This window comes from Triticum urartu, chromosome 6A (genome assembly GCF_056163025.1).
Source record: "Triticum urartu cultivar PI428250 chromosome 6A, HENAU_Tu73, whole genome shotgun sequence".
Classification (NCBI taxonomy): Eukaryota; Viridiplantae; Streptophyta; class Magnoliopsida; order Poales; family Poaceae; genus Triticum; species Triticum urartu.
The window spans coordinates 434,446,025-434,465,169 of record NC_141878.1 but is presented as its reverse complement, the minus strand read 5'-3'; the positions used below and the strand labels follow the sequence as shown (position 1 = coordinate 434,465,169).

Here is a 19,145-nt window from a genome sequence, read left to right as displayed (position 1 = left end):
ATTTCAACATTTTTCAAATACAACATTAATATTTTTTTTACATATACTCCCTCCGTTCCTAAATATAAGTTTTTCTAAAGATTCCAATAAATGACTACATACAGAACAAAATGGATGAATCTACACTCTAAAATTTGTCTACATACATGCATATGTTATAGTCCATTTGAAATGTCTAAAAAGACTTATATTTAGGAACAAAGGAAGTATTTTGATGTCAACCTTTTACATACACGTTCAACATTTTTCGTACATTTTTTGTTAGACACACCAATTATCAAAACTCAAAGAGGGCAAACAAATCTAGCGACACAAACTCTCGCATGCTCTTCCCGATGCCAGACACATTGAGATGAGAAGATGCCAAAGAAAACTTATTCAACACGCCACACCACCTCCTGGAAACAAAAACTAATAAGAAAAATCTATATCTATATTTATATCTATACCAATATAAAAACACTTAAAGGGGCAGATTCAAACTATCTCGACCCTTAAATCATTTTATTTAGCGGTTCAAATCGCTCCAACGTTTAGCATCAAACATGTTTAACGTTCTAATTACCCATCATTGTCATTGGTTATAAACACATTTTGACTCAACGCTATCCCATAAGATCTGTCATGTAATTAATATTCTACCATTCCCGCGTAAAAAGTAATTGATATCTTATCAAATACTCCTACGTGCAACAAATATATCTTACCTAATATGATGTACAACTAATATCCTACCTAATACAAACGTGCATTGCACGTACATTATTACTAGTAAAAATAAAAAGATCCGTCATTTTTTGTGCTTGTACGTACGCGCATACACTCATCCTTATGAACGCATACACACACACTTTACTCCTATAAGCATTTTCGAGAGACTGAGTCGGCATATCATTTTCAGATTTACGAATTCATCCTAGGCGCTTCGTCATCGACGGAAACATCTTCTTCTTTCACTAAAGCGCATGCAGAAATAATGTGAACGCTAGGAATTAAACTCTGGTGAGCTGGAATATCACAGTCCCTCTAACCATTCACCTATATGTTGGTTCACCGTTTTTTTGTTTAAAGTAGAACCTTTGGTCTATATTTAGATTCCGAACCGAAACTGGCGGGCGAGAACCGAGGAGTCCCCAAGCCACGCCACTCCACGCCAATTTCCATGTGAGAGCCGAGGACCCAAGCGAGAGCGGAGGACCGACATCCGGATCTGCATCCTGCCGCTCAACTCGACCGCTGGAGGAAGAGAATCGATGGTGCACGGAACGCTGGAGGTGCTGCTCGTCGGCGCCAAGGGCCTCGAGAACACCGATTTCCTGTGTACGTACGCACCAACCAATCCTTTGGCTTTGTGAACCCTAATAATCTTGTAAGATAGCGATTGCTTCTAGGGCGCGGACCATTCTGTTTTCCTTCGATCGGGACGTTGCCGTTCGTGCTATTAATCGCCTCACTAGAATTTTGATCGATCGGGTCGACTGATTTATTCGTATTAAATCGCCGTTTCGGCCCCCCTGCGCCATCGTAGGAAATGTTTGATGCATTTATTGGTTGTTTATCCCATCATTTTCGCAAGGACTCTGATGATGATAAGTTGCTTCTTGTTGACAAATTGAGCGCAGGCAATATGGACCCGTACGCACTTCTCAAATGCCGCTCGCAGGAGCAGAGGAGCAGTATCGCGTCAGGTGGGTATGCTCTTCCAATTTGTTCCTTTTCCTTACCATTGATTCTGTCATTCATCTTTTCATGTGCTGCTAATATTGGTTTCAAATTTGATGATTATTTTTGCATTGCTAAACAAACAGCCCTAACTTGTAGCTCCAACAATCTAGTGAGATGGTTTGCTAGACTTTTAAATAAAATGACCGCATGCATCGTTCTGATGCAGAGGCCGGGGGTCTTTCCTCCTTTAAAAAATAATAATCTAGTGAGACTGAGGTGTTTGTTTCTGAGTTTTTTCTCCATGACCCGTTTACAACGTCTTCTCAATCCTCTGCATGTGTTTTGGTAAACCTAGGCCGTAATCAGATGCCTCGTTAACAGATCCCACTGCTATTCACGGATGATTCCGATCATCCTTATTGAATTGCATTACTGAACTCAGCCTCCTCGCCCTCCAGGCATGGTAATGAATATATATATTGAGAGGCTAATTAGTTCCATGCCAAAAGTTGGCATGCCAAATTTTGACAACTGTCAAGTGTTGGCTAGAGATTGGTTGCATACCAATTGTTGTCAATCTCACAAAAGGTTGCCAAATGTTGGCAACTTTTGATTTTGCCAAATGTTGGTTTGCCAAATATCGGCAATGCCAAAGGTTGGTAGAAAACCAATCAGCCTCTGACTTCTAACATTACTACCCTTCATGCATGGTAATGATGAATCGGGCGGTCTCATAAGGAGATAAATAAATGAATAATTTATGAAAAGTTAACTTTTGTGACTCTCGAAACAGGCTTTCGTCCCGCTTTATATATAAAGCAACCACCAAACAAAGTACACGGCCGAACGTTATAGGGTGGAGAGGTAGCCCTCTTACAAAGCAAATCCTTGGATAATCGGATCACGCAAAATGCACGCGACTATGCTACCGAAGGAGAACACAGTGAAGATAGGATAAAACGCCGCGCTACACCCTAGCACACCTAAGCTTTACAACAACGCCCTCGGGAGGGAAGATGGTGCGGAGCGTCGCCGCTACCGAGTCCGAAGAGGACATGAGTTTTCATCCAGAGCCCTGACACGGAGAGGAGAACCACAACGATGTCTACAAGAAGTGAGTGGCGCCCGCGAGCATCGCCATCGTTGCCGCCAAAGCGTAGAGCTTTCGCTCGGTAGCTCACCCGTGTCACCACGAGGTCTCCAAGACAACTGCGACGAACCCAAACTCCCAGATCTGGATCTGGGCATCGCCACTGCCAACGACAAAAGGACGAGCCCGAGCCACCCGACACAATCCCCTTGCCGCCCGCACGACCAAAGGGACGCCATCACCGCCGCCGTGGTGCCTTCCGGAGAGCCAACCATGCAGCCAACCTTCTGAGGCAGCTGCCCCGGCATCCAAGGCCCGAAACACCGGCATCCACCTACTTCAAAACACACCCACCACGATAGGAAGAGTGGACGCCTCCATCCACTCCTAACCCAGCATCAGCCATCGATTCTGGGTTAGCGCCTCCACCGTAGGAAGAGCCCACACCTGCATCCCCAGCCAGCCCCGGTGGAATAGGGGGGACACGAATCGATGACTGCCGACGGCCGCCGACGAGCAAGCCTCGACACTAGCCCTCTGTCCTTGGCCCAGGTGATCACACACAACGCCATGTTCATGGTCTTCGGTGCTGATCCGACGGCCGGAACCGCGATGTCACGACCACCAACTCCCACCATGCCCGCGAGAGCTAGACGCCGCTCGTGCACGCAACCCGGGCACACCTACCCGAAGCACCTGCTCCGATCCACCGGGCATAGATCTGGCCTGCCCGAGCACGAACCCTAGATCCAAGCCTTCCCCGTTGCACGTGCTGCCGGCACCACTGGTACTCGCCCAATCCCGTTCATCGTCGGCTTGAACCCAAGAGAAGGAGAGTCATCGCCACCACCCTGTGCCGCCTGATGAAACCACCGCAACCAAATCTGCATTGCCGTCACCGCCATACGCTCGCACCACCATTCATGCCTGAAAATGGCACAACAGCCGAAGAAGCCCACTGCCAGCCACCCAGGCCCTCCTACCACCTCGTGGCCGTGCCAAGATGGCTGTCATGCCGGTGCGCGCACCGCCCACAGCCCGCACTGCCTGCGAGGCATCTCCCCAGCCCGATCCAGATCAGAGACAAGGCGAGCTACTCCCATAAGCATGCTCCACCACCACAATGCCACCCGGCACACGAACCAGGCCCTGCCGCTGCCGAGACCGCGCCGGAGAGCCGCTGCGCCCGAAGCCAGCATCCCATCTCGCCGTGGCCGCCCCGTCCCGCACTGGGGCCACCGCGCGAGGAGCGGAGAGAGCCTTGCCGCCGCTGGCGTCGGCATGGCTTTGCCCGCCCGTGCCCTGTGGCGGCGGCGAGGGAGGAGCAGGTGGAGGGGGTCTCTGGCGGCGGTGGTGCGGTCGCCCCGCCCTCCCTATCACACGCGGGGCGACGCGGGAGGGGAAGGGGGTTGCTTTTTCCACACACACACCCTCGCAAGAAATGAGTAAGTGAAGGAATTTTTTTTGTGACTTCATACCAACAAGTGATGAAAATGTGCACAGAGAGACGACCTAATACACAATGAAGGGAAAAAAACTCAGAGAAAATAGGCGACCACCAGATAAAAAACACTATGAACCAAACGGCGCAGCAAATTGCGTGTATACATCACAGGCAAAAGAATTGTGTATATGATACAAGTTCTGCCTACATGTATGCTTGGCTTCGTGCCGTTGTCAGCTGACTTCCGTGGAGCCATGTCTGTTAGGTGGCCTATGTGGGCTCTTGACGGCACCGACGGATTTTTGTCTGCGAATTGTGTCCAATCATTGTTGAAGACTTGGGGCAGCGGGATAGCCTCTCGTGGGTTCTTGGTGGCGTCAGTTACCTTGTTGTTGTTGGCGGTTGTGCTCTGGTCTGCTTCCCGTATATGTGGTATGCCCGGTTGCGTTTGTCCATGTCGGGGTTGTGAGCGTATACGGCTGTTGAGGAGTGACAATCTGGCTTGCAACAGTAACTTCTTCATAGAAAGTGGGGGCGGCAGTACAGGGTGACATAAGTTTGGTGGTGCTCTTGAGCACAAGAATTTTAGCTCCGAAGTGAAAACTCTAGGTCTGGCTCCGACTGGCTCTACCTAGCAATGGTGGTGTTCTTACACCATTCCCCTATTGAAGGCATTGTTTGGAGTTTGCTCAGACTTCCTCTTTGTGGTGAAAACCCCATATTAACTGTTGTGAGGAGTTAGTTGCAAATAGTAAAGTGACTGGAGCGCTTCTGGTGGTGGACTGGAGCGAATAGAAGAAGGAGCTGCGGCCAGGGTGTGAGGCGGTTCAGCGGGTTGGAGTTGAAGCTGGTGGCTGTGCGACCTGGGAGTGGTGCTCCTGCTTGTAGCCTTGTGCAGGCTGCTCGAAATCGGAAGCCTCGGCAAGGGTGTCGCCGGCAGAGAGCCAGCGCACGGATTGTGTACGGTTGGGGCAGCAGTTGGTGGAGAGCCACTGATTTGGAGGCGAGCAGAACTGTAGGTGTGGAAGCAGGCTGGAGGTGCCAAGCAGAGGTGTAGGAGAGTGTTCCCTGGAGGTGGTTGCGTGGTGTTGCTGGGCAAGATTTGTGTCCAGAAGGAGGCAGGAGCTGCTGTTGTGTTGCAACAGAGAAAGAAGCACCAAAGGTCACAAGTGTGCTTGGTCCTGAAGCAAGAGGATTTCTGGGCTGCTGAAGACCAGGTCAGAGCAGCACATCAAGGAGAGGTTTGCAACGATGGGTGACAAGGATGCCGCTCCATCGGGAGTCACGGCAGGGGAGCTTGCAGCGGTGTTGCAAGCCATGGATGAGAAATACAGATTGTTGTTCGAGGCTATGAGCAAGCAAGGAGGGAGTTCAAAACCAGAAGCAGAGGTCAAGGAGGAGGTTCATCCATTGCAGATGCCCCTGGTGAAGTTAGATGGGTCTGAAACCTATGCAAGTTGGGCAGAGCACGCAGAGACAATTCTTGTCTCAAGAAGTCTAGAGGGCTATATACATGGGGCAATTGAAAAACCAGCTGACGAGAACTCCAAGGAAGGCCAGAAGTGGAAGATGACCAACGCATTGGTGAGAGCATGGCTGCTGAGTTCAGTCTCACCTCAAATTGCTAAGCAGGTGGAAAGGATTAAGGAGGCGTCAGAAATTTGGCGGCTACTGAAAGGTACATATTCTGGAGTCGGTAATGAGATGCTTGCTTGTAAAATTCAGAAGGAGCTGCAGGGGTTGAGTCAGGGTGACAAATCAGTTGTGGATTATGTGTCCGAGTTGAAGAGATTGTGGAGTGAGATTGATTACTTTGATCCAATTGATATGGAGTGTGGCAAGTGTATTGAGAAATTTAACAAGTGGACGGAAAAGAGACGTGTGAGGGACTTCCTAAATGGACTTCATTCTAAGTATGAAAACAGGAGGGCTGCACTGTATGGTAGCGGAAAGCTTCCTACACTGGAGCAGGCAATATCAGCTATCATTAGTGAGGAAACTAGGTTGAAATTAGAGGCAGCCGGGTCAGTGATGCAAGGTATCATGCAGCGGCAATCAGCACTCTATGCAGCAGAGGGTGGAAATTATCAAAGGTCGGGATCAAATACAACTGAGAAGAAATGCTTCGAGTGCGGTCAGCCAGGACATTTGAAGTTTTCATGCCCTGAGTTAATGGGAGGCGGCAGAGGAAGAGGGCAGGACTGGCGTGGAAGAGGCTGTGGCCGTGGGCTTGAAGGACGAGGCTACCGTGGGCGAGGTACACGCCCTGCTGCTAAAGCAAACACGTCGGTGATCACTGAAAATACCACCCAAACTATGAGTGTTGAGATGACTGCTGAGGATTGGGAGAAGTGGTGTCAATTCAAGGGGCTTTCTCTAGGTGACAAGCCAACTGTTGAAGCGCCTACCTCTGCAGCCTTAGCAAATTTTGGTGGTAACAACTCTCACACTGTGATAGATAAGTCCATTGATGCACCATGGTTATTAGATTCAGGTGCATCTAGACATATGGCTGGTTCCTACAGAAATTTTATTGACTATACTCCTGATTTAAATAAACAAACCGTTAAATTAGCTGATGGCTCCTCCCAAACCATTATGGGATCAGGGACAATTATGTGTAGCACTGATATGTCTTTGTCATCTGTTTTGCATGTTCCCTCGTTCCCAATAAATCTGCTATCCATCAGTTGCATCACAAATGAACTTAATTGTGTTGCTATCTTCTTTCCATCATGGTGCTTGTTTCAGGAACTTGGGACTGGAAGAAGACTTGGGACGGGGATCATGCATGATGGACTGTATTATCTGGATAATAATGTGCCACCTGTGGTTGCAGCTGTTGCGTCCCTTACACCACTTGACGAATTCCTTCTTCACCACCGCAGGCTAGGACATATGTCTTTTGTCACCCTTGGTAGGCTTTATCCTGCTCTTTATAGTAAAGTTAACCAGGGGAGTCTAGTATGTGAAGCTTGTCAATATGGTAAACAAACACGTAGCTCCTATACATCGTCTGATAATAGAAGTGACACACCACTTCAAGTTATACATTCTGATGTGTGGGGTCCTAGTGGAGTTCCATCTTTAAATGGATATCGCTCGTTTGTTACCTTTATTGACTGTTGTACTAGAGTGACTTGGGTTTATGTGTTGAAGAACAAGAACGATGTGTTTGAATGCTTTGTTGATTTTCATAATATGATCAGAACGCAATATAATGCTTGTGTGAAAACATTTCGCACTGATAATGGCACGGAGTATGTGAACAAGGAATTTGATGAGTACTTATCCAGTTTTGGGATTATTCATCACACAACTTGTCCAGGTACTTCAGAGCAGAATGGTTTGGCAGAAAGGAAGAATAGACATCTTCTGGAAATCACTCGTTGCATAATGATATCTATGAATGTTCCTAAGTTTTTGTGGGGTGAAGCTGTAATGACAGCTGCTTACTTGATGAATAGAATTCCATCCAGGGTACTTGGTTATAAAACACCGTTAGAGTGTCTAATGGGTGAAACAAAATATGTGGTTCCACCTAAGGTCTTTGGGTGTGTTTGTTTTGTGAAGGATTATAGACCATCTGTTGGCAAGCTAGATCCAAAGGCGTTAAAGTGTGTATTCGTGGGGTACTCTGGTAAGCAGAAGGGATATAAATGTTGGTGTCCATCTGAAAGGAGAATGTTTGTGAGTATGGATGTGGTATTTAGGGAGCAGGAACCATTCTATGGTGAACCGACGGATTTAACCGATGTCTTCCCTGATTTGTTTGCTAATGAAAATGAAAATTTAGATGCAGATTGTGAGACAGGGGGAGATAAGGAAGACGAAGATGATGCAACATCAAGAAAGATGATAATTGGGGTAATTCCAGTGGAAACAGAGCAAGAACGAAGACATGAGCAGCAGTATGATACATCAAGTGAAGCATTCCGGTGGCCAAAACCAAATGAGGAAAGGGAGATTCAGGTGTATACACGAAGACGTCGTATTGAGGAGGAAAGGATGCAAGTGTTGGAACCTGAGCCTGAGGCTTATGGACAACATGGTGAGCAAGAGAAGGAGGCTGACCAACAAGATAATACTCAAGTTCAAACTAGTGATACTGGACCTTCCTTGGACAGTGGTAACATCTCTTCTCAATATGACGACCTTGATGTCCCAATAGCTTATAGAAAGCAACCACGAGCTAGTGCCAGAAAATTGCCCTCTAAATTGGATCCTTATAATGTCTCCAACTATGTCTCTTATGACATTGTTGGTCCTTCTTACAAGTCCTTTATTGCAGCGCTGGATTCTGCAGAACCCTTACCACGGGACTGGCAGGAGGCAAAATTAAACCCAAAATGGAGGGCAGCAATGCTTGAGGAGATGTCTGCTCTTGACAAGAATAATACATGGGTAATTACTCCACTTCCTTGTAACAAGAAAGTGGTAGGTTGCAAATGGGTGTTTACCATAAAACATACACCCGAAGGGAAAGTAGATAGATATAAGGCGAGACTTGTGGCGAAAGGTTATAGCCAGACATATGGGGTGGACTATGATGAAACCTTCGCCCCAGTTGCAAAGATGAACACCATCAGAGCTTTAATCTCGGTGGCAGCAAATAACAATTGGAAGTTGTTTCAGCTAGATGTGAAGAATGCATTTCTTCATGGAGATTTGAAAGAAGAAGTTTATATGGAGATTCCACCAGGGTTCAATGGGCCTGAGACAATGGGTAAAGTGTGTAGATTGAAGAAATCACTTTATGGACTTAAACAGTCACCAAGGGCTTGGTTTGGGAGATTTCGCAAGGAAGTCTGCACTTTGGGTTTTCGACAAAGCAATGCTGACCATACCCTTTTCTTTAAGCACCACGAAAATAAAACTGTCGTATTGGTCGTATATGTTGATGACATTGTGATCACAGGGAATGATGATGTGGAGATAAAGAACTTGAAGAAAATGTTGGCGAAGTCATTTGAAGTCAAAGACCTTGGCTTCCTCCACTTCTTCCTGGGAATAGAAGTAGCTTATGGAGCTCAAGGTATCTATATCTCTCAAAGGAAATATGTGCTTGATCTTCTCGCTGAAACTAGGATGCTTGAAAGTAAACCAGCTGCCACACCAATTGAGCCAAACCTTCGTATTACAGCCAATTCAGGAGAACCTGTTGATAGGGGGAGATACCAGAGACTTGTGGGACGTTTAATCTATCTATCCCATACTAGACCAGACATTGCATATGCTGTAAGCCTCGTGAGTAAATATATGCATGATCCTCGATCAGGTCATCTAGATGCAGTAAATAGAATTCTGCGGTATCTCAAAGGTTGTCCTGGAAAAGGAATTCTCCTTTCCAACCATGGGCATCTAGAAGTTGAGGGATACACAGACGCTGATTGGGCTGGGTGCTTGGATGACAGGAGATCCACTTCAGGTTATTGCATCTTCTTGGGAGGAAATTTAGTCAGTTGGAGGAGTAAGAAGCAAAGTGTTGTCGCCAGATCCACAGCAGAAGCAGAGCTGCGATCCATGGCTTCAGGGCTATGTGAGTTGTTATGGCTTCGATTATTATTAACTGAACTTCGGTTGTTTAAAGGAGGACCACTCAGGCTCCATTGTGATAATCAAGCCGCAATCAACATTGTCAACAATCCGGTTCAGCATGATAGAACAAAACATATCGAAATTGATAGACATTTTATTAAGGAGAAACTTGATGAGGGAGTACTTCAAGTAGGTTTTGTTAAAACTGGAGACCAACTTGCGGATGTATTAACAAAGGGCGTGAGTGTTGTATCCTTCTTTAAGTTGTGTGGCAAGATGGGGCTCTTAGACATTTTCACCCCATCTTGAGGGGGAGTGTTGTGAGGAGTTAGTTGCAAATAGTAAAGTGAGAAGGGTTAAAATGTAAATGTAGTTTGTATATACTGAGACAAAGAGGAATGAATCGGGAGATAAGGTTCTTCCAGAAATCCCTAGCTTCCCCCCTTAGCTTCCTGGCTAGAGAAGAGAAATCCACAAAATCCAACAACATTAACCCTTCGTGGGTGGATCTGAAGATGGTCGTGCTTGCGTGCAGTGGCGGAGCTTCAAGCTCCTTGTTGGGCAGGCTGGCCTGGCCAAACAGAGGGAAACATCTTATGGGCTGATGTTCCAAGGCCCATAAGTAATAAAATTAGTGTAGAAACTCCAGAAAGCTGGGCGGGCCATGGCCCATTCGGCCTTGCCATGGCTCCGCCAGTGCTTGCGTGTCGTTCCCTTCTTAAAGGTGTCGTTGTTGAAGCACTTTCCCCATGTCCAGGTGCTCTCATCGGTGGTGGTTGATGCTGATGGTTATTGCTACATGTTATAGTTCACTTCTGGGAGGTCACTTTTTTTTGTGTGTGTGTGCGTTGGTGTTGGTTGTGTGCATCCTAGTTATGCAGAGGCCGGGTGTGAGCTCATGATGCTTTGTATTCTCTTGATGTGGCATTATGAGTTAACAAAATACACCCTTTATCGGAAAAATGGACTGATAATTAAGTAGTAAGGAAACAAAAGAGAACTAAGAAGTGTTTAACTCTTAGTTGCCCTAACATTTTAAACGATCAACCGTTCCTTGTCTAAAGGATGCAGAGTTGTTGCTATTGCCTCATGTCGTTCGTTTCAACTTCAGATATCAGTTTCCTGAACGTTATGTGATGCTAAATTTCAAAATGCCCATGCAGGAAAAGGTAGTAACCCTGAATGGAACGAAAGCTTTGTCTTCACCGTGTCAGACCAAGCTACGGAGCTGGTGATTAAGCTTATGGACAGCGACTCGGGCACATCGGACGACTTCGTTGGTGAAGCAACGTATGCATATCTTCCCATGCATATCTTCCCATCCATATCTGAAGTTCTACAAATACTATTGGTACATTATAAGTTATTATCCGGAATCTTTTCAGAGAACATCTGTCATGAACTTACTGCTCTTGTTCTTGCAGGATTCCTTTGGAAGCAGTTTATACGGAAGGGAGCATTCCACCAACAGTTTATAATGTTGTGAAAGGTGAACACTACTGCGGAGAAATCAAAGTTGGTCTCACATTCACTCCCGAGGTAGATCCTAAAATGCTACTTCCATATTTTTAATTTTAACTGAATTCTTGAATCTGGTCTGAACTCCCAAGACTGTCTGTTGTTAATGTTTGCAAGAGAATAAATTCACCCCCTTCCTTTATCTGGTGTGTTCATAACCTCAAACCACTAAGATTCCTAGTATTTCTGATGGCTAGTCAGCGGGTGGTACCACCCACTGTCTGGTTGGGTACCAGGAGGTACCAGGACTTCTACAAGCATATGTTAGCTCTTTCGAAGAGCAGGTTCTTAGGTTCTGATATCCATGATCCAATTGATGCAGACAATGATATCTTCCTACCTTGTAGGTCATAGTTCATAACCTGTATAAGCATCTCTTTCAAACAGTAGTCAGTAGGTTCTTAGGTCCTGGACTTCATGAATTGATGCAGACACTTTTAAGATCCTACCTTGTTGGTCTAGTTCGTAACTGAACACAGCATAGCTGCATATGTACCAATGGCGTCACTTAGAAATGAAGTCATGTCATCATCATCAAGATGCAGCAGTTTATGCAGATTTTGACGATAACTGGAAAATATATAGTTCATTTCAATTTCAGATGCAATCGTACACGCCAGTATTGGGATTTAGTAAAAATAATCAATGATTCCCCTTGAAACGTATTTGGTGAATTAAGCTACTGAGGGACTATTTGAACATTAGTTGTACCTCCCGGACAAACAATATTATTATGCCACCCCTTAACGATTATTTTTCCAGCTTTGTTTGTAGTAGCTCTTTGTAGCCATATTTGTCGTCAATCTTTCTGAATCAGTCTGTAGGCAGATATTTATGTTAAACACCCATGGTCCTTATCTTAGTCTTCCATCGAATTCTATCAGATGACTATGAAATAGAAAACAATACTGTACAAAATGCTAATAAAGTCAAAGACCATGCGAATAAAACTTATTTGGGTGAACCACTACAACATACAAACAGAACGACAATTAAGTACTCCACCCACGACGCTTATTTTGGAACGGAGCGAGTACAATTTAGTATCAGCTCGTGTTTTGCTCCGAGAAACTTGAGCGGGCTGAGATTTACCTGAGAATTGTCAAAACGGCAAAACAAATGCATGGTTGGCCTTGAGCAACACTTTTATTCTGTATGCAGGATGGTCGCCAGCGCGGTCTCCCCGAAGACTTTGGTGGCTGGAAACAATCGCATTGAGCAGACTCGGAAGAACAAGGATGCTCGTCAAGCCTTGAGGCCTTGAATCACCATCTCATGCAAATACAATACGAAACTCTGTCACTTTGGATTTTTATCTGTTCCTTTTGAAGCTGAAAGTCAGTTTGGCTTCATCAATCATGTTAGAAGTACTGGTACTACTCGTGAATTTAAAGTTTAAACTGTAGATATCTGCAATTCCTGCATTTAGTGTCTTCTTAGTACTGGAAATAATAGTGTACTGTTATGACGCCTTCCCAAAACAGTCTGCTTTTGGCTTGGTGCCTGGTTACAGTAGCAATATAACTACACCTATTTGACTCTGCTTTTGACTTTTTATTGCACTTCCCTGATCCTCACATTGACTGGCTGCAGTAATTTTTTGTGTGGGATTCAACTGTAGTAGTATTAAGTTTGCAAGAAAAAAGGGGCTGAAAGTCTTGCAGAGGCATCTTTCCCTGTGGTCCTCAAACAGTGATGCATCAGAATTCAGAACCAAATGCTCCCCTGACATTTTCAGAGCCGTGAGCGTAACCCATATAACGTTTGCGTTGGCTCTAGCTCGCCACGGTAAATTCGTCAACCTCGCAGTAAGATAAACTGAGAGGCCCTACTCACCTTCTCTCTGAGGGAATTGAAGCTGCAAAAGTGTAGTGCATGCAGTGCACTGGACCTTCTCCTGCGAGCCGTGATCCGCGCATTGCCTGTCCCGTCTTTAATTCTGCCTATTGAAATTCAGTAATGCTTTGCTGCCCCCACCGACTTTGTTGCTCATCTTCTAAAGCAGCTCGCTCTAGTGGCTTCTTCGCAGTGATGCTTCACACAGCATGTTACAAAGAACACTTTGCTACCCTAAGATGTACTCCCTCTGTATCAAAATCAAGATATAAGATGTTATTTTATCTAAATCTAGACCCAAACAACGTCTTATATTTTGAGGCGGAGGGAGTAATAAACACGGAGCAAATTCCTCTGGAAGAAGAGCGCGGGAAGCATGCACATGTGCAGTGGCACAACATAACAAAAATCAAGCCAGAAGTGTCAACTCACAAGAATTAGAGTAATTTTAGACGATCACATGGACATGGCACTAGTACAACAATCTCGCGTGGCCTTGATCGATTTGCCCTACTTGGCTGGCTAGCTGATACTGATACCTAATAACCTACTAAACAACAACACTGAAAACCGTGTGTGCATTGCTATGCGCGCTCTTCGGCACAAGGACAAGGAGAAAATGATAAACAAAAAATGGCAGGGCGCAGGTGGTACTGCATGCAGTCCACTCCTCGGCACGTACGTACGTACTGCTAGCTCGCCGCGGCAGCCGGCAGAGCCTGATGAGAAGGCCAGGCTAGTTGTGCAGCGGATTGGGGCCCTGGGGTACCATCCTCTTGGACTCGTCGTACGCCGCTCCTCCCGCCTCGCCGGCGCACGCCGCGGCCGCCGCCGGTCCTGTATGAAGCACCGTGCCGCCGCGCTTCCGCGCTGCAGCTGCAGCCGTCGCCGTCGCTACTGCGTCCGCCTTGAGAACTCCGCAGATGCAGGCCGCGGTGCCCAGCTCGGTCGCCACCAGCAGGAGCAGCAGCAGAAGCGACAACGAGAGCGTGTCTGGCAATGGAGGAGTGCCAGCGCCACCGGCGCGTCGTCTCATGGCCGACGGCGGAGCTTGGCTAAGGCAGCGGATTGGAGGGACAGAGCAGGTGGCGGTTTGGTTGTCCCGTGGCGAGATTTGAGGAGTTGTTTGCGTTGTGTAGGGAGGTAGGGGGGAGGGGGAGGAGGAGGAGGCCAGACAGATGTCGCACGAGAGGAAAGAGACGGGGTCCGCCTTTTGCGAGCGTGGATTTACGCTCCTGTCGAGTGAGGCCAATCGGGAAAGCTGGCCCTGTGGAAACGAAGCAAGCGTTCTTAAATTTCAATAAAGAGCATCTACACCCGGACTTGCAAATCCGACCCCTTGTACGCCGGACAGCGTCCGTTGGTCCTTCATATCTTGTGACACACATTCACATACCTTAAATACGGATCCTTAAATTCATGCAATTCATACACGTCGATCATACGATACAAATTGTTCAAATTCAACAGTTCAAAACAAAGCAAAATAAATCATAGTTCAACAATTCCGACGTGCCAAAATGAAATAAGTGTCCAAGCGTGTGACTGGATGGCTCGCTTGCTGACCGGATCACTGGTTGGACGCCGTCCATGCCGGCCTGCTTCAAGGCCATCTTTGCCTCCTGCTCCACCTGCATCCTTGTCGCATGCTCCGCTGCTGCCGCAGCCGCCCTCGCGGCCTCGTACTCCCTACGCTCGTTGATCTTCTTCTTCTTCTTCTTCTTCTTCTTCTTCTTCTTCTTCTTCTTCTTCTTCGTAAGCCACTTTTTTGCTTGCTCATCCAAGAGGGTTTCATCCACCAACATGATCTTCGCATCCTCCGTGTCCTGTACGAGTTGCAATCACTCCTTCTCAAGTTCAATATCTCCAATGTCTTCGCAACATGATTGTCATTAGCGTGATCATCCAAGAGAGTTTCATCCGCCAACATGATTGTCCTTGATCATGGCCGACAGAAACACATCCTAAATGATCATGGTTTGCAAGCATTAATCATATACGAAATGAACTAGCGGTCTATGCAAAACATTGAACATGTCATATGCAAAGTTGACCGGACAGGAGCAACAAAAATATACCGACTCTTGTTGTGTCATTTTGTCGAACAGGTAGTGGGCAACCCGGGCGCCGCCGGTGCCCGTGTCATCCGTGCCCAAACGAGCTGCGCCGAGTGACATACGTCCACCGTCGGCGTCTGCATGGGAGGAAAGCTCTCCGGAATGGCCCAACCGGCCATCGTATCCTCCTTTGTCCCAACGTGGTCCGATGGCACAATTCGCGTCGATGGACGGATGAATGGGGTGCAGGGTTTGGGGCGTGATCGGGGGAGGGGAGGGGGGGGGGGGGACAATAGCTCCTCCTTGTCCGCATCTATCTGTGACGCCGTTGCCGCTTCCCTCTCTTGCTGTCGGCGTCGCCACATCCTCCGGGCGACGTTCTCCGCCTTGCATGACAGAGCCGAGGACGGGACGCCAACGGACGAGGCCATGGCAGACGCAGTCTCCGTCGCGACGGTAGGGGTCGGGCTTGACGACATCTAGGGCGGCGGATCGGGACAGGTGGAGAGGATGGGGAGTAAGGGTGGCGGACGGCGACTGCAAGGGCACGGGAAAGATAGGAGGAAGGCGGAAGGAGGAGGAAGGGTTTGGTGGATTCGATATAATTTGCGATGGGGTAGGGGCTGTCGGGTCCGTCGTGAGGGACGCGCCCGGGCGCTCACATATCCACCATATATTTGGGTTGGATATGAGGGGTGCCGATCAACCCGGACGTTTGAGGCACGTTTAAAGAGTATGCCTAGGTTGAACTTTCGTGATCGGTCGATGACCGAGTCCATCCGGGTGTTTATGACGGGTTTAGGGCCTCCGGCTGTAGATGCTCTAAGACCATACTTGAATTTCAGAACCCTTGGATCGTGAGACCATACTCGTCAGTAATTTCTGTTATTTACTGAATCTTACTCTCAGTATAATCGTATAAATCATCGCAAAATTGAGTATAATAATTGTATAAATCGGGCAAAAACCCTTGCTGCTGGCTCACAGTTCAGCTGAGCGATGCAGTTGCAATTTATGTTTGGGAAAGGCTGATTCGGTTGGATGGGCTGAGACTTGAGTAGCTTTGACCCTTCGATTATGGATGACAAAATTCTGGTCAGACGTAGACGATACAGTTTCAAGAGACGAATCATGCCGCGCGCACTGGAGTCCACTTTTGGCGTCTTCTCAGTAGACTTGGCCACAGTGTCGGAGTATGCATAATAACCGCACAGTGTGGAGTGGTACATCAAACGCGCCAGTGATATGTCTCACCTGCTACTCGTATGCGTGCTCTTGGACGGCTGGTGTTGGTCGGTGGCCTCAGCAAGGTGTGGCTGGCTGTTCCGACGATGCGCTCCTTCGACTGCGAGCTGCCTTGGTGGTGGTGCTAGGTGGGCGTCGTTGTGAGATGATGTGCCGACGAGGTGGTGTCGGGGGCGGGGTGAAAACCCTGTCTCGGTTGTGACCGTGACCAATGATGGCGGCGGCCGTTTATTTTTTTAAAGGCATCACTGTTTTGCTGCCGCACCACTCCGGCATGGATCGCTGCAGCTCTGAAGAAAACCCTTGATCTTGATTGGTCGTACGATGACGGCGCCTTGGTGTCGTATTTCTTCTTGGGGGGCTTCGTCTTTGGAGCTGGTTGTTGGCGAGCGGGACCAATGGAAGACGGTGGTGTTAGCGTCGAGGCTTATGTGGCAACGATGATAGGCTGAGTAGCGTTGGAGACGTGGCTATGGTTGAGGTAGTCGGTTCTTCTCCGCGTGTCCGCAGGATTTTGTCTCGGTTGGTTTGTTGTTGTGGAGTCGAATCTGCCGTGGCGAGGCCCCGGCGGTATACGATGACAGACAGCAGATGGTTCGTTCGATGATCTTCTGCGGCGTCAGGCATGCCTATTTCTCCTTTGTGGTTCTTCGTCAGATTTGGAGTTGCGCTGTCTGGTCACATGTGGCTGGGCCTAACAATCTGGTCATGCATCTCCACACGTCTTCAGTGTGGGTCGGGTCGACAATCGCCTATGGCGAAATCGAAGTCGTTTGCCCAGGGTTTAGGGATGGCGATGACGCCTCTAGGGAAGGAGTGATGACGATGACGCCTGTGTGCTGTCTCGACGAGACCCTCTTTGGAGTGATTTGTGTAGGGTGTCTTGTGTATTTGTGATGGTTTTCGCCGGGTTTTCCATAATTAACTGGACAATCTGGTTTTTTCTTGGTATTCCCCGATTAACTGAGCAACTCTTTTTTACTTAATGAATGAAGGATAACTACAATTTCAATAAACTTTTTTACTCTGCGAGCTTTTTCTTTTTACTCTGCGAGCTACTTGCACTAGCATGCTGAACTTGTTCTTCTTCTCCTTCTTTTTGCGCGGGAGCACCAGCACGCGAGTGATTAAGCTAGAGTTAGTGCGCATTCGATGCTCTTGATTAGAACGGGAGCCCCGTGATTTATGGAGGCCAGAGTGACGTAACGGTTGGCTCTAATTGTCTGAGACGACGGAGTGTCGTGCCTTCTACTGACTCGTATTGGTTGCTGCTGCTGCTGCTGTCCAATTTATGTGGCTGCCGGTCGATGCCATTTAAATTTGGTTTGCGTGTGTAGTAGTTGCAATGAGCTGTGCGCGTGACGGGGAAGGACGTGCACCTTGATGGATGTTCAGTGATTACAGAACCCACTTTTCTGTTGTGCGTCACCCAACAAGTTATTGGGGCCGAGTGGCTGATGCAGGATCCCGTTCAATGCAAAAGAGCAATGCCACATCTCAATTCTTGATTGGTGCGGGACACGGAGGCTTCTCAGAGCTCTGAGGTTCTCGTCCGTCCGATTCGTTTCTCCTTTCGATCCCGACCGTCCGCCATCAATCTCACTCCTGCCTTCTCGGACTCCCCACCGTCATCCTCTCGCGCCGCGCAAGCGTCTTCCTCCTTTTGATCGCTTGGTATGTGCTCTTTGCTTGCTCAGTGTCCCAGGAAGCAGGACGGGTTCATCTCGGCTATTTCTTGTACAACCATCTTTTTGTTCATTAAAGGTCTTCTTAAATACAGTGCAGATTTACTTCGTACAAGAAGATATGTTTAGGTGCAGTGCACATAAATCTGTCAGCGTCTAAATTGTTTCATGTTTGTTTTACCTATGTCGTTGGAGTGCTTAAGAGTGTATCTCCCAAGTACTTTGGTAATTACAAACCTCATAATGCATTTATCCTCAAGACTACGATGCAAAATTCGTGCTATAAGTAAAACTTTTGACATAACATGCAAATTCCTGCTTTGATGCTTACCGGGTGATTTGATGCTGGTAGGGTCTGTGCTATGTTGCACGCATGTGATGGTGATATCCAGGCCTCACAAGTCAAACCGGCACAATTGTGATGATGTATACCCGTGCGTGCGAAGTGCCCTCTTCGTTTTCATCTTGGCCTGTGAGTTAATATGATTTTAACTACTTCTTTCAATTTTAATAATCCTTGCACAATTTCTGCTTATCTTTTTCAAGAACAAGCAACGAGCGTCGCCTGTCATGTGTATTAAGGAGAAGAAATATTACAGGTTACAATGGAGTTCATCCAGAGGACACTATGATCATCCAAACAGCCCGCACGACCGTCCTTAGAACACTACACTCTACTCCTCATACATGCTTGACCTACCTGTGACGCCCGGATAATTAAGCTATAATGAATCTCTGCTAATGATTCCACGTCACTTTGATTACTGTTGCTAATCTCGCGTTAGTTCGAAACCGATTCTAATTCAAAATTCAAATTTAAGTCAAACAATAAAAGTTTCCAAACTTTAAAACTAAAATGTTCTGGATGTGACAAATAAATCATAGGTACATATGTTGAAGAAACCACATTTTTATAAAATTCCTAAATGCTCTAAAATAAATAAAACAGTAGCAAAAACAATTAATTAAATGCCTTTTATAAAGTTATAAAAATATAAACTAATATTTGGAGTGTCAACCTTTTTGTGGCAGCACCTAATATTGCAATACTAATTAGGTGTACATCT

The 19,145-nt window shown here is 47.0% G+C and overlaps 2 protein-coding genes across 2 annotated transcripts; one reads left to right on the top strand and one right to left on the bottom strand.

Annotated features, from left to right (window-relative positions):
* The first annotated feature begins 1,104 nt into the window (after positions 1-1,104).
* On the top strand, positions 1,105-12,812 carry LOC125512154 (elicitor-responsive protein 3). Its single transcript, XM_048677231.2, has 5 exons — positions 1,105-1,320; positions 1,623-1,688; positions 10,901-11,027; positions 11,162-11,276; positions 12,417-12,812. The coding sequence occupies exons 1-5, from the start codon at positions 1,254-1,256 to the stop codon at positions 12,471-12,473; spliced, it is 432 nt and encodes a 143-aa protein (XP_048533188.2). The 5' UTR covers positions 1,105-1,253; the 3' UTR covers positions 12,474-12,812.
* Positions 12,813-13,514: 702 nt separating this feature from the next.
* LOC125512153 (uncharacterized) lies at positions 13,515-14,335 on the bottom strand. The gene has a single exon (XM_048677230.2). It carries the CDS (start codon positions 14,125-14,127, stop codon positions 13,828-13,830), a length of 300 nt encoding a protein of 99 aa, XP_048533187.1. The 5' UTR covers positions 14,128-14,335; the 3' UTR covers positions 13,515-13,827.
* Positions 14,336-19,145: the final 4,810 nt, after the last annotated feature.

What these genes read in the sequence shown, in the direction of transcription:
- LOC125512154 (XM_048677231.2), top strand. Translation starts at nt 1,254, where the DNA reads ATGGTGCACGGAACGCTGGAGGTGCTGCTCGTCGGCGCCAAGGGCCTC. An exon ending in GACTTCGTTGGTGAAGCAAC is followed by an intron (nt 11,028 to 11,161) that starts GTATGCATATCT and finishes TTGTTCTTGCAG; the next exon opens with GATTCCTTTGGAAGCAGTTT. An exon ending in GTCTCACATTCACTCCCGAG is followed by an intron (nt 11,277 to 12,416) that starts GTAGATCCTAAA and finishes TTCTGTATGCAG; the next exon opens with GATGGTCGCCAGCGCGGTCT.
- LOC125512153 (XM_048677230.2), bottom strand. Translation starts at nt 14,127, where the DNA reads ATGAGACGACGCGCCGGTGGCGCTGGCACTCCTCCATTGCCAGACACG.